We start from the raw sequence: 12,671 nt of genomic DNA, 5'->3' as shown, positions 1-12,671 counted from the left end.
ATAAAATCGAATTCGACGAAGGAATTCAACAAATTATTGATGAAAACAGTCAACTTGAATATATAACAAAATTTGCTCAAATGAAATTCATTACAAATAACGCGTTTTTACAATGTAAGATCCCAAATTATTTAGAAGATATGATAATTAATGAACAAAATATCTTCGAACAAAATAATTGGATATCGAAAATCCCATTTCAATATATTAATAATGTTTCGACATTTTGTTTTTTAAAATATGTTTTTGTGAATATATATAATTGTGCTTATAATAATTCCGATCCATTTTTAAAGATATTTCCTAATGAGTATATTCAATATTGGTTGAATATCATTAAACAAAGAAATATTTCTATAGAAGATCGAAATAAAGGTTCGGAAGATTTTATCGGTTACTTAGAGAGCTCCGATAGAGCGGTTAGAATTTCATCGTTTTTAGTAATTTCTTTGATTAACGCAGACGATACAAAATTACACTTTACAGTGAACGATACGCAAAAAAATGCCAACATTATCACAAAGGCACTTTTTACTGATAGTGAGATACCGATAGCTTTGAGTTATATTGACTTTTTGGATAATTCAAAATTTGCTAATAATGTGTTATATACTTTCGCGACTGAGAAACCTTTACTGTGTAATTGCTTACAACATCCTGCTTTATCTAAATATTTAAATACGACAAAATATGATATGAATTATTCGCCTGATTTCGATTTTCCAAAATTTAATGTGATTCAAAAAAGAATTAAAAATAAAAATATTTCACAGCCTCGAATTAATAAAATAGTTGTTCCAGATTTAATGCGAATTAATAATTTCGATTTTGTTGAAGATAAAATTGAGTCAAATAAAATCGAAATTGAACAAATAAAAATTATCGATTTTAAATCAGAAAAAATTCAAAATATAGTATACAGATATGAAATCATATTACATGAGGCTGAAGTAAATGATCCTATTCGATATTTAGCAGTTGCTTCAATGAAAAGATTAATAAGAGATAACGAAAACGTTTTTTTACTTTATGCAAAACCGGCGGCGAACGTTATCTTCATGGAATTGAAACATATGAATTTTGTATCGGCGCAAACGGTCGTGACGCTGCTATCGTTTCTGGTTTTATGCTACTATAGAATCGCTTATGTTCCTAGAATCTTATCCGAAGAAGAAATTAATTTCTTTGAAAATGAACTAAAGCCTCAATTGAAGAAGGGTTTGAACATCGATAACCAAGAATATTCGAAATATATTATATTTTTCAAAAAGTATCTCTCAGACGAATCAACATTTGACGTGTCAACAATAAATGTTCCAACAGAGGTTAGCTTAAAACTATTTTTTGTGGAACAAGAAAAACGTGATTTTTTCGCAATATCATTATTAATATCACCACCAGAATATTCCGAAAAATGGCTCATGAAAACATATCATGAAGAGATTGGAAATGAAAGTATGGCTGCGATAGAACAATTAATGATTCCATTATTATTATCTTGTGAAGGATCATCTGTATCAGCATTTTTGAAAATGTTGATGGAAAGGAATTTGGACTCGTTGGCAAGGTCGTTGGGTAAGGTTGTAGAGGAAACAACAGCAAAGCTCTATGCTTAGATCTAAATTTAGATAATAAAATTGTTTATTAATCATTTAATAATTTAAAAACTTAAGTTCACTAATAAATTCGTTTTCTATCTCATTAATTTGATCAAACTTACAAAATCGTATACTTTGGGATAAACGATAAATGAAAAATTCTGTAACAATAAATGGAGCAGAAAAAAGAATTTTAGCTTTAAAAACGTGAACAAAACCTGAGAGGCGCTTTTATTATATATTCCTCCACGACCTTCGGTATGATTTGAACATATGATTTCAACTTGTTGAATAATTAATTTGATCTGCATGATATTTTGCGCTAAAAAAATGTAAATGGAAGTGCATACCTCAAATAATCACAAACAATTCAATATCATATGATATTTAATTATAATATTTGGAAATATTCAATTAATTAGAGACGACTCTTATTATTGTATCATGACTTGGAAACAAGGGTCATCAATCCTTTGTAAACAAACAATAATTTGTGAAATATTAAAAAATTGAAAATTACAGAAAATGAACTTTTATGTTTAATTGTTCACACTTTCAAGATTTCAAGATTAACGCCTTTCCCTCTCTTGTAAGATGCCATAAAAGAGCGGAATTCATTGAAATCAAGAAGAGCATTCAATAGATCAAAAATTTCAGCATGCACGAAAGAATCACTTCCTTTTTTGGCTGTAACACATGGCATAAGTTCCTCGAATTGGAAATCAGGAAAAACTTTTTGAACTGAAGAAAGTAATTTATCTTCGACTAATTGTGCAAATTGCTTATAAATTGACATACACTGTGGAGGCAAATCTCCCTCTTCATCAAATAGATCACAGTTCTTATCAATAAATTCATCTTGACTTTGAATAAAATCTTCTGTTTGCAGAGTTTCTTCGAGTATGTTAATAATTTTATCAACTCTTGATAGTTCCTTTTTGCTATTATTATCTTCACAAATAATTTCGTCTACAAATTCTTCGCTCATAAGCTCTGAGTTGAAGCAGTTTGTACGGTTATTTGTGCTCTCAAAAAGTTTTAATATTTTAACGTATTTCCATATCATAAAATTGAAAAGTGTCAATCAAAATTTTTTGCCAAATAAAAAAATGGAATCACAAGAAGCAATCGAAAATTTAGTAAATAAAATTCAATCAGGGCAATTTCGAAATGTTATAGTAATGACAGGTGCTGGCATTTCCACTGCTGCAGGAATTCCTGATTTTAGATCACCAAAGATAGGTTTATATGCATCAATTAAAGAGATGACACATTTGAAATTTAGAAGTCCAACTTTTGTTTTTGACATAGATGTTTTTATGGATAATCCAAAACCTTTCTGGTGGATTTTTAATAAACTTTGGCCTAGAGATGATTGGCCTTTACCAACAAACATGCATTATTTCATCTCTCTTCTCAACGAAAAAGGTATTCTTCTCCGCAATTATACACAGAATGTTGATAGCCTAGAAATCCAAGCAGGTCTTCCACCAGAAAAAGTTATTCAATGCCACGGCTCACTAACAACAGCACATTGTCAAGACTGCCATGCCGAAGTTCCTTTTGCTGAATGTCTTCGACAAGTTGCACCAAATCGAGAAAATTTAGAAGGCCAAATTGAGGAAACTGTTGTTCCCATCTGTCCAAACTGCGGCAAGAATCACGTCAAACCAGATGTTACATTTTTTGGAGAAGATCTTCCAGAAATTTTTTATGATCACCTTCGAGATGATTTCGAACAATGTGACCTATTAATCGTCGCTGGAACTGCTCTTCAAGTGTATCCGTTTGCCGGCTTAGTTAATAAAGTCAAAGCCAAAGTCCCGCGATATGTAATTAACATGGATCCTGTCCGAGGAAAAAGCGGATTCTTCGGAACTATTGGAAATTGGATAAGATCAGCTATAACTCTGTTTTACGCTGATTATTCCGGCGTTTTCGATTACGGAAATGGATCTGATTTCTTCATTGGAGGTGATTGCCAAGAGTCAATTATGAATGTTGTTACAAAATTAAATTGGGGAAATGATTTCGAAGCACTAAAGGAGAAGGCTCAAAAACAATGTAAAAATCCAATCGCTGTTGCTGCTCAATTGGAAACTGATAATTAATAAATTTTTTTAATGTTTGATTTGTGTATTAGAATTGTGCAAGTAGAGCATTCCACTCTAAAGTATCATAAAATCAACAAATTTATGTACGTGGATTACGGGTAATATTTTGATGGTTTGTAAGTTGAGAGCTCTTATTTTTGTTTTTATGATTTAGGTAACATGTTATTTTGTGCTTGTTTGTTTTGTGTAAAACCCCTGAAGATTGATATAACATAATTGTTTTATGCAAAAATTGTTCAACGTATGCTTCTAAATTGAAGTTGATATCAAAAACGGTGCATGGAACCAAAGGAATTGCTTCAAATTATTGTGTTATGGAAGGTTTAGAAAAAATGACCATTTTGGGGCGTATCGTTTCTATTTACCACAGTACATAATGAAACACAAATGTCATATCAAACAGATTTTGCATTAACATGAGTCGATGTTTAATCACGTTCAAAAAATCAGCAAAAACTTCAAAGAGTTTTTTGAATACTTTTTTGAATGCTGGACGATCATTTTTGTCAAGAAATTCCGGAATATTAATTGAATTGAACCGTTAAGACCATGCGGTTAAAATGTAACCAAAAGTTATGCATTCAAATTAAACATTGGTTTGGCACAAAAAATCAAAGAAACTTTGTCAAAAATGATCGTAATGAACACAAAAGACATTGAACTTTTCAACCAAATTCAATAAACAGCAATTCATTGGTTGGACCAACAAATTGATTTTACAGTTTCACAAAAAAGCTTAGATAGGTTTATGCATGTTCTTATTATAGTTGAGTTCTTTTATCATGTAAGCACCGTCGAAGGAGATGTAAAACGAAAAAATCATAATATCATATATCGCAAGTCCTCGAATCCATATGATTATACCAAAAAAATATCTCAATTAGGAAGAGAATCAGATTCAATTATATCACCATCGCCTTCTTTGAAGTTGAATTCAGGAAATTTAGTTTTTGCAAAAGGAAACAAGAAAATCAATGAATTGTCACGAAGTTACATAATCACAAATACATATACAGAAATAAATGTAACTTCATATACATTATCACCATCTTTTTCATATTCGAGCAAGCATACATTCTCATATTTTGATATACCAAGTAATTCTTCTACGCTTTCTCCATCTCTTACTTTATCTAATACAATGTCTCAATCCTATGGCACATCGTTTCTTACTTCAGACACTTCATCTCCTTCGTTGGTTCAAGTTTCAACATCTGCTCTAACGTCATCAAATACATTATCTAATTCTGCTACCAAATCTCAGACACATATAGAGAAAAGCACAAAAACAATGTCATACTCGATAACATGCAGCTCAACATTTTTTATCCTGACTTATGGGCAACTTTTTGGTTTAAGTACTCTTGTTACAACCAGTGTACAATCGATATTACATTACACTGAACAATCTTTTGTCACGTCCTATACATATATTCCATCTCAAACATCAATTGAAACAGACACAACAACAGATTCCATATCATATATTCCATCAATAACACAAATACCAACACAATCATTCACCGAAACGAATTCCATGACTTTATCACCATTACTTACGCCAATCAATACATATGTATCATTATTTGATGAAACTATAATGATGCAAAGATCTTTAACATATGTTTTGTCGAACACTATCAAGGAAACGATTACATTAATAAACACAATAACATTAACGAATATTGAAATTAGTAATATAATATCATCGACATTAACAACAATTGTTCCACTAACAAAAACAAATGAACATCAACAAATAGAAACATATAATTCATTATTAACAATTTCTAATTCGCAAACAATGATACAAACATTATCAATTACATTTTCTTCAATCATATATTCATATACACTTTTCCTATTTGATTCAAGTTATACACATTTAATGACGGAATTCATTTATTACCAATATACAATTGTTCGTTACGTTTCATATTTTTCATTTTTCTTTTCATATGGGGAACAAAAAGAAGTCGAAACTAAAAAGGAAATCGGAATTGGAATAATAATTGCAATTGTAGCTGCTGTTGTTATTGTTGTTGTGATTATTGTTGTGGCACTGGTGTTGATAAATCGATATATGAAAAACAGAATAACATCTTCGTCATGTAGAGAAGAAATGGCACAGGAAGTGAATGTAAATGATTGGAATGAGACAAACGAAGTTAATGGAGTTTATGAAATGAAAGATATTAAAGAGGATCCGTTCGCTAAAGATTTCGAAGAACAGAATTTTGTTTATCTTTAATTATAAATAGAGATATAGTAAATAGTTTTTTGTTTAATTTATGTTTATATATATGTAAATATTCATAATAATTCCAAAATAAAGAGTATTGTGTATTAATGTTTTAATGAAATTTTGCCGAAATTTGATTGACATTGATTATGTATACTATACATGGAAAGCAAATTATGATATGTGTTAAAGAAATAGTTGATAATTTAGAATTATATTGATAAATATGGTGATGCTATTTTTGTTTTATATATTTTTATTCTTTAATCAGATAAAATGAAGTTGAAGATGGTTATACTGATGCGTATTATAAACATTTTTTATGAATATGTGAATACATAGAATACAATGATCAATATAGAATATACTTTCTTTAGCTTGCTTATTCATTGAATTATTCATTTTAATATATTTGAAGTGTAATGTGAAAATGATTAATTTTACTTATTATTATCCAGCGTTATTAAAACAAGCTTATAACATACATGTTTTTTGAATTTTGATTCTTTAATTGAATCAAAAAACAAACGAGAAACAATAACTCTAATTCTGAAAAATTAAAAATTAATAAATTCTTCTAAAGTAATGAAAAATTCTCTGGAGAAGTCAATTAGAAAGATGAATAATTCATCATGAATTAATACAGTTTTATTTATTAATATTTATATGATTTTGAAGAAGTTCAACAATTTTAGAATGCTGTATAGAAATTGCATATGTAAGAAATGTATGAAATAGTTTTCGTAAATTCCAAAACAAGAATTTAAAATTAAGATGAATATACACTATCTTAAAGCAAGTGAAAAAATATTTTTTGCTTTGATATCAAAGCTATCCCATACTGACAGCATGCATTCAATTGCATACAAAAGTGAAAGCATGTGTGCAGGAAAGTCCAAAAAGCTCCATTTTTCATTCAATATTTTCTATGAGGTCTCGCAACCCAAATCTGAATCAAAAGTGACTCATCAATTTTGACTGTAAACTTTTCATCACAAATTCTTTCAAAAAGTTGTATTGAAAAAGCAATTAACGGTTTCTATTATGAAAATATTATTCGCAAAAAAAACATTTTATTTACAATCACCAACACTAATACTATTATCTTTGACCACTCGAACATCATCGAACCATTGATGAGCCAAAACTTGTTCGATTGTGTACCTTGTTTTAGGGTCTTTGTCGAGCACATGAGAAAATAAATCTCTTAATTCTGCTGAAATAGGAGTTGTCTGTGGGTATGTGAATTCGTCGTTAATTATTCTCTGTGAAATTTCGAAGAACTGTGAGAAAAATATGTTCTCGTCGTCAAGGTCGAAAAATGGTAATTTTCCATAAATCATCACATACAATATCATCCCGTAAGCCCATACATCAGTAGGTTTGCCGAGATATGGACCTCCAAGACACTCTTCTGGAGAATAAAAAGCCGGGGTTCCGTCTGTATCTTCAAGTAACTCATTTTCATCTTCGAGAACAATAGATACAGAGAAGTCTGCAATCGCAACATGACCATCTGAGAACTTTAGAATGTTATCTGGTTTCAAGTCGCGATGAATTATATTCATGGAATGAAGTCGTTGGAGACCTGATGCAATCTGGTAGAAAATTGACTTAGCAGCGTCCTCGGGGAGGGGATCTGCTTTATATGAATACTTTGAAAGAGATCCAGCATCTGCAAATGGAATTATTAATGTAATAGAATTGGTTACATCGTCCTCGAGAATTTCAATCAATGAAAGACAATTCTCATGTTGGACAGAAGACATGATCTGTGCCTCACGAAGGAGTTTCTGTATTGGTTGTTCTGCGTCTCCTATTGAAGTCCGGAATAAATAACCTCTGTCATAAACTTTGGCTGCATAAAACTCACCTGTTTCTGTGTTTTTGACCAGGAAAACATCGCTAGTGGCTCCATGACCAACATGTCGAATAAATTCATATTCGAAAATTGTTGGCTTGATTTCCGGATTAAAAAAAGAAGGCACCGCTGAAATTCCACCGGAATCTGTAGAGTTTATAGAATTAAACACTTGCTCATTGGCAATTGAAAATTCGGAAGTGATAAGTTCTGTGTCTTGTTGGAGTTCCAATTCTGTTTTTTCTGTCTCTGATTTATCTCCTGACTTTCTCACCTTAGCTGTTGATGAGGAGCAGGTACCCATTTGTGATTTTCTTTTTCGATTTTTAAGGATTCAGCCAAACCATTCAATTTATAAATAACGGGTTATTTTTCAGAGCACTCATTCAATAGTATTCAAAAGTTGAGCGATTCACAATCTGCAAATTACGTTCTCGCGAAGGTTATTTGTTTCCCACGTTTTTGATTAATCTTCACTTATGTGCATTAGGATGTCTCCGGGTAGAAGGAGGATTTTGAGGTATATTTTGTTTTTAATGTTTTAATTTCCAATTGATATCAAAATTTACCTTTGCAATATGAGATTCTATATCCGAACAATTACAATGTATCGCCAATAAAATTTATGTGGCGTTATGCTCTTAATTTCAATATCCAGATTTTATTAAATACAATCAGACAATATATTAACATATCTTAGATAATTTTCCCTATACATCTTATTTTTTAACTTTGCTAATTCTAAATATTTTTCAAAAACAAAGTTTAAATAAACATTTAAATTTATAAGCATAATGTTGAATTGACTAAAACCCATTTTTATTTACTCTAATTATCGATACACAATATAAATTTGGGAATAAGCTTTTAAATCTTCATATTGTTACCAAGCAATTCCATTAATTGACTTACAAGAATAAATTGAAGAAAAACAACACCATAATGTCAAGTAAAGTTTTCAATGATTTATTGAGTATAAAATTTTCATGACATTAAAATTTCTGAATTTTTCAAAAAAGACAAAATGTTCAGCAGCCGTTAACAAATGATCAATTTCAGCAGCTTTGTTTGATTTCATTCTTAATTTCAAATGAGTTTTAGACATATTCACCCAAATGAAACTGGATATTACATAGCTATGATTGGTGACGAAGATACAGTAACCGGATTTCTATTGACAGGAATTGGTCAAATGGAACAAGATGGAACTTCAAATTTCCTTGTCGTTCGTCCTAAAACTCAGCTTGAAGAAATCGAAAAAGCTTTCAACACCTTTACCGAACGTGATGATGTTGCCATTCTTCTCATAAATCAACACATTGCCAATGATATTAGACCATTAATTGAAAGATATGATAAACCACTTCCATCCATTCTTGAAATCCCAAGTAAAGATCATCCATACAAACCCGAAGATGACACAGTCTTCAAACGTGTTTCTGCATTACTTGGGTTGGCCTAAAACCTTTTTAATAAATTTAAACTTATTTTCTCATTTATTTCACAGTATGAACCAACTTAACAACTTTTTATTTTACGAATATATTAATTTGATCAAAAATTTTCACATTGGGATAATCTGCAGATTTGATTATGTTTAATATTTTGAAAGACATTTTAATGAATTTCATTGCAAAAGAGTTTAATTACAAAGTGTAATATCAAAATTTTGATTTATTGAATTCACATTTGTGCAAATTACGTTTATTTACAGAAGTGGCTTCTCGTTGCCATCTTCTTCCTCTTCTTCATCTTTTTCTTCATCTTGTCCAAGCAATGCTGTTTGATCATTTTCTTCCATTTTCTTTATATGCTCTTGTTCTATTTTTTGTTTCATTTCAGCCTTTCTTACAAACGTGTAATAAGCTGAGAAGCCAATAACTAAAACAGTTCCGATGAACTTTTGCGTTGTCATGCTTTCTTGTTTCGGGAAAAATACGAACGCGAGTAATGTTTGTATGCAAGCCTTAACCGTACCACTTAAGTTATGTGTAAGTGGTGTCGTGTATTTAATGTTTAAGAAAATCGCAATATTAATGATAAACCCAACAACACCAGCAAGTGTTTGCATGCCCCAAAAATTCAAAGATCGCCTCTCTTTAAGGACATTAAATTCACCATTATACCATACTACAGGTGTTAGCATAATAATGGCAAGTGGTGTGTTGTATTCGATGAGAAGATATTCATTATTGTCAAGAAGACCCATAACGCGTTTGACCATAATGGAGTATAAGGCTACAAAGAATGATGATGAAATACCATAAATACAACCTTTGAGTGTAAGATTTAAATCTCCTTTGACACCCATGCAGAACCCAATAATAACACCTAAACAAGCAAGGGTGGCACGGAATGAAGTGGTTTGCTTCTGGAAAATGTATGTCAAAATAATACTGAAAATAATTGTAAGTGATCGAACAATTTGATAACCTGAAACCGAAACAAATTCAAGGCACTTGTTATTAAAACCAATCATTAAAAGGTATGAAATACTGACTGGAATGACTTTGATAAATATTTCTTTTTGATAATGAAGAGGAGGGAAAAGATTTAATAAGGGAACATTTGGACACAAAGTGGTAATGATTAGAATTAAAACATAAGCAACAATAAATTGATACCATGATACGAAAAAAGCACCAGCTTTTTCTTTGCTATTACTCATTATCGTTTTGTTTAAAAACACAAGAGCAATTGACACTGACATGTAAAATGATACAGCTAAAAATGACTGAAGCTGTTGCTTTCTTACGAGTTGCTTGGTTTCAAGAGGAACAACATTGTCTTTGGTCATATGAAGCAATGGTGTCAATTTTTTGAAGCAGAAGACGTTATGCAAATTGAATTTTGGGTAGAACGTTAAATGAATAACCGTTAATCAAGGAAAGAATCAATGCTCACTGAATTTCAGCAAGAATGGTGTCTAAACATAATGAAAAAAATCAAGGACATACCAATATCTGCACCATTTTGCTCATTACAAAATCTTATGCCTCCTGAATCTGGTAGAAATATTTACGATATTTTAAAATACCCAATAGATCTCGAAACAATAATCGAAAAAATAAAAAACAAAAAATATTCAAGCATGAGAGAATGGGAATACGATGTAAATTTGGTTTGGGAAAATGCACTAATTTTATTTAATGAAAAATCACCTCATTATGCAATGGCCCTTGAGTTATCTAATTGGTTTAAAAAAAAGGTAGAAAATTATCCTCGGACAAAAGATGAATTATGGCTCAATATATTTAAAAAGACCAGACTAAAGCTCCAAAAACTAATAAGGGATTATCCTCTTTCCAAACCATACGATATTAATCCCAAGGTCAATGTAATCGAACAAGATTTGGATACAAAAATTGTCAAAAAACCTGACAAAATCCAAAAACAGACACAATACATAGAAAATACCCCTGCCGAAAGTTATCATTCAGTTGTTGTTGATGATCCACGCAAACCAAAAACAACGAATGAATCAAAGAAAATAGATTTGTTTCCTGCTTTTGCAACAAGATGAAATACAACTATACAAAAATATTATTAAATATGATACTAATAATAATCTTAGTAATATTAAAAATAGAGAACTATCAAAAAAATCATCTTCTTGCTTAATTGTGAAAATTTTTACCGATCAAATTCAGTTCAAATTATTTTCACAGTATTAGTGAAAAATATTCACATAAAAAAACGTTACAAAAATGCTTGGTGAGAGCGGGGGATTTACTTTCCAAGCTGGAGCCCGCCCAATTGAACAAAAGCCAAAATATAGATCAGACACCAATCAAGCACCTTGTCATATCACAGTCGATCCACGAGTTTGTCGTGGATCAACTTATATAAGGAGAAAACAAAATTTTGAAGAGGAAGAAAAGCCAAAACCAAGAAAACCACATAAAACTCCATCACCTCGTGTAAGAACTCTTGAGCGAACAAATACATTAGGTTTTCCACAACAACAGGAAGATAGAATTGATCTTGAAATTCAAACCGAGCCCTATCTTCATGAAATCAACGACAAGCCAATTGAAGTCAGTGTTATGACACAAACAGATGCATTTTTAGACAGACCTCCAACACCTCCATATATTCCACCCAAAACAGGTGTTGACATTGAAACGCAAGTTGAAGAATCCGAACTTTTTGACTTTGATTTTGAAGTCAAACCCATAGTATCCACAATCGTAAATAAAATTCTTGAACAATCATTCATGGAAGTCCAAGAAGAAGAAGAACTTGCGAACATACGCCGACACAAAGAAGCAATTGAACATCAACGGAACGTCGAACTTGCTGATGTACAAAGGCTTGAAGAAGCTGAGCGTCGAAAGTTCGAAGAGAAACAACGTCGAATTGAAGAACGCGCTAAAGTTGAACAAGCGCAAAATGAACTTAAGAACAAAGTTGCTGCGCGTGGATTTAGCGAATTCTTTGCATCGGATTTGTTAAGCGATGCAATGAATTTGTTGGAAAGAAATGGATATTTCTATGACGAAGTCGAAAAAGAAATCAAAGATAACTTTTTGCCTTATCTTGCACAAAGGATGTCAGAGGCATCAGTTACGCGCGAATTAATTGCGAAAATTACCGAAAAAGTTAATGAAAAAGTTGTTGAAATAGAAGAGAAACAAAAAATGGAATGTCAAATGAAAAATGTTAATGATGATGAAAGAAAGAAAAGAATGATATTAAGGAGAATGTTTGTTGAAGATATTACAGCAAATAAAATAAGAGAAGCAAAAAAGAAAATGAAAAAAAATGAACCAAATGAAGAAGAAGAAAAAAATGAATAAAAGTGATGTGATCGATTCAATTCATTATAATCGTTCAATCGAAATTTGTGTGCTATT

General features: G+C 31.0%; 6 protein-coding genes across 6 annotated transcripts; 3 read left to right on the top strand and 3 right to left on the bottom strand.

The window, feature by feature from the left end:
- Window positions 1-2,145: 2,145 nt before the first annotated feature.
- On the bottom strand, window positions 2,146-2,664 carry GO595_010198 (ADP-ribosylation factor-like protein 2-binding protein; the record flags this gene model as incomplete). Its single annotated transcript, XM_067912851.1, has 1 exon — window positions 2,146-2,664. One exon carries the CDS (start codon window positions 2,662-2,664, stop codon window positions 2,146-2,148), a length of 519 nt encoding a protein of 172 aa, XP_067768936.1.
- Window positions 2,665-2,779: 115 nt separating this feature from the next.
- Window positions 2,780-3,709, top strand: GO595_010197 (NAD-dependent protein deacetylase sirtuin-2; the record flags this gene model as incomplete). The annotated part of the gene is made up of 1 exon (XM_067912850.1): window positions 2,780-3,709. One exon carries the CDS (start codon window positions 2,780-2,782, stop codon window positions 3,707-3,709), a length of 930 nt encoding a protein of 309 aa, XP_067768935.1.
- A 3,318-nt stretch (window positions 3,710-7,027) lies between these two features.
- On the bottom strand, window positions 7,028-8,119 carry GO595_010196 (CAMK family protein kinase; the record flags this gene model as incomplete). Its single annotated transcript, XM_067912849.1, has 1 exon — window positions 7,028-8,119. One exon carries the CDS (start codon window positions 8,117-8,119, stop codon window positions 7,028-7,030), a length of 1,092 nt encoding a protein of 363 aa, XP_067768934.1.
- A 786-nt stretch (window positions 8,120-8,905) lies between these two features.
- On the top strand, window positions 8,906-9,277 carry GO595_010195 (vacuolar ATP synthase; the record flags this gene model as incomplete). Its single annotated transcript, XM_067912848.1, has 1 exon — window positions 8,906-9,277. The coding sequence occupies one exon, from the start codon at window positions 8,906-8,908 to the stop codon at window positions 9,275-9,277; it is 372 nt and encodes a 123-aa protein (XP_067768933.1).
- Window positions 9,278-9,523: 246 nt separating this feature from the next.
- GO595_010194 (GDP-fucose transporter-related protein) lies at window positions 9,524-10,294 on the bottom strand (the record flags this gene model as incomplete). Its single annotated transcript, XM_067912846.1, has 1 exon — window positions 9,524-10,294. The coding sequence occupies one exon, from the start codon at window positions 10,292-10,294 to the stop codon at window positions 9,524-9,526; it is 771 nt and encodes a 256-aa protein (XP_067768932.1).
- A 1,228-nt stretch (window positions 10,295-11,522) lies between these two features.
- GO595_010193 (radial spoke head protein 3-like) lies at window positions 11,523-12,614 on the top strand (the record flags this gene model as incomplete). Its single annotated transcript, XM_067912845.1, has 1 exon — window positions 11,523-12,614. One exon carries the CDS (start codon window positions 11,523-11,525, stop codon window positions 12,612-12,614), a length of 1,092 nt encoding a protein of 363 aa, XP_067768931.1.
- Between the last annotated feature and the right edge of the window lie 57 nt (window positions 12,615-12,671).

Source organism: Histomonas meleagridis, assembly GCF_020186115.1.
Source record: "Histomonas meleagridis strain 2922-C6/04-10x chromosome Unknown scaffold_61, whole genome shotgun sequence".
Taxonomy (NCBI): Eukaryota; Parabasalia; order Tritrichomonadida; family Dientamoebidae; genus Histomonas; species Histomonas meleagridis.
This window is presented reverse-complemented; position numbering and strand designations above follow the sequence as displayed.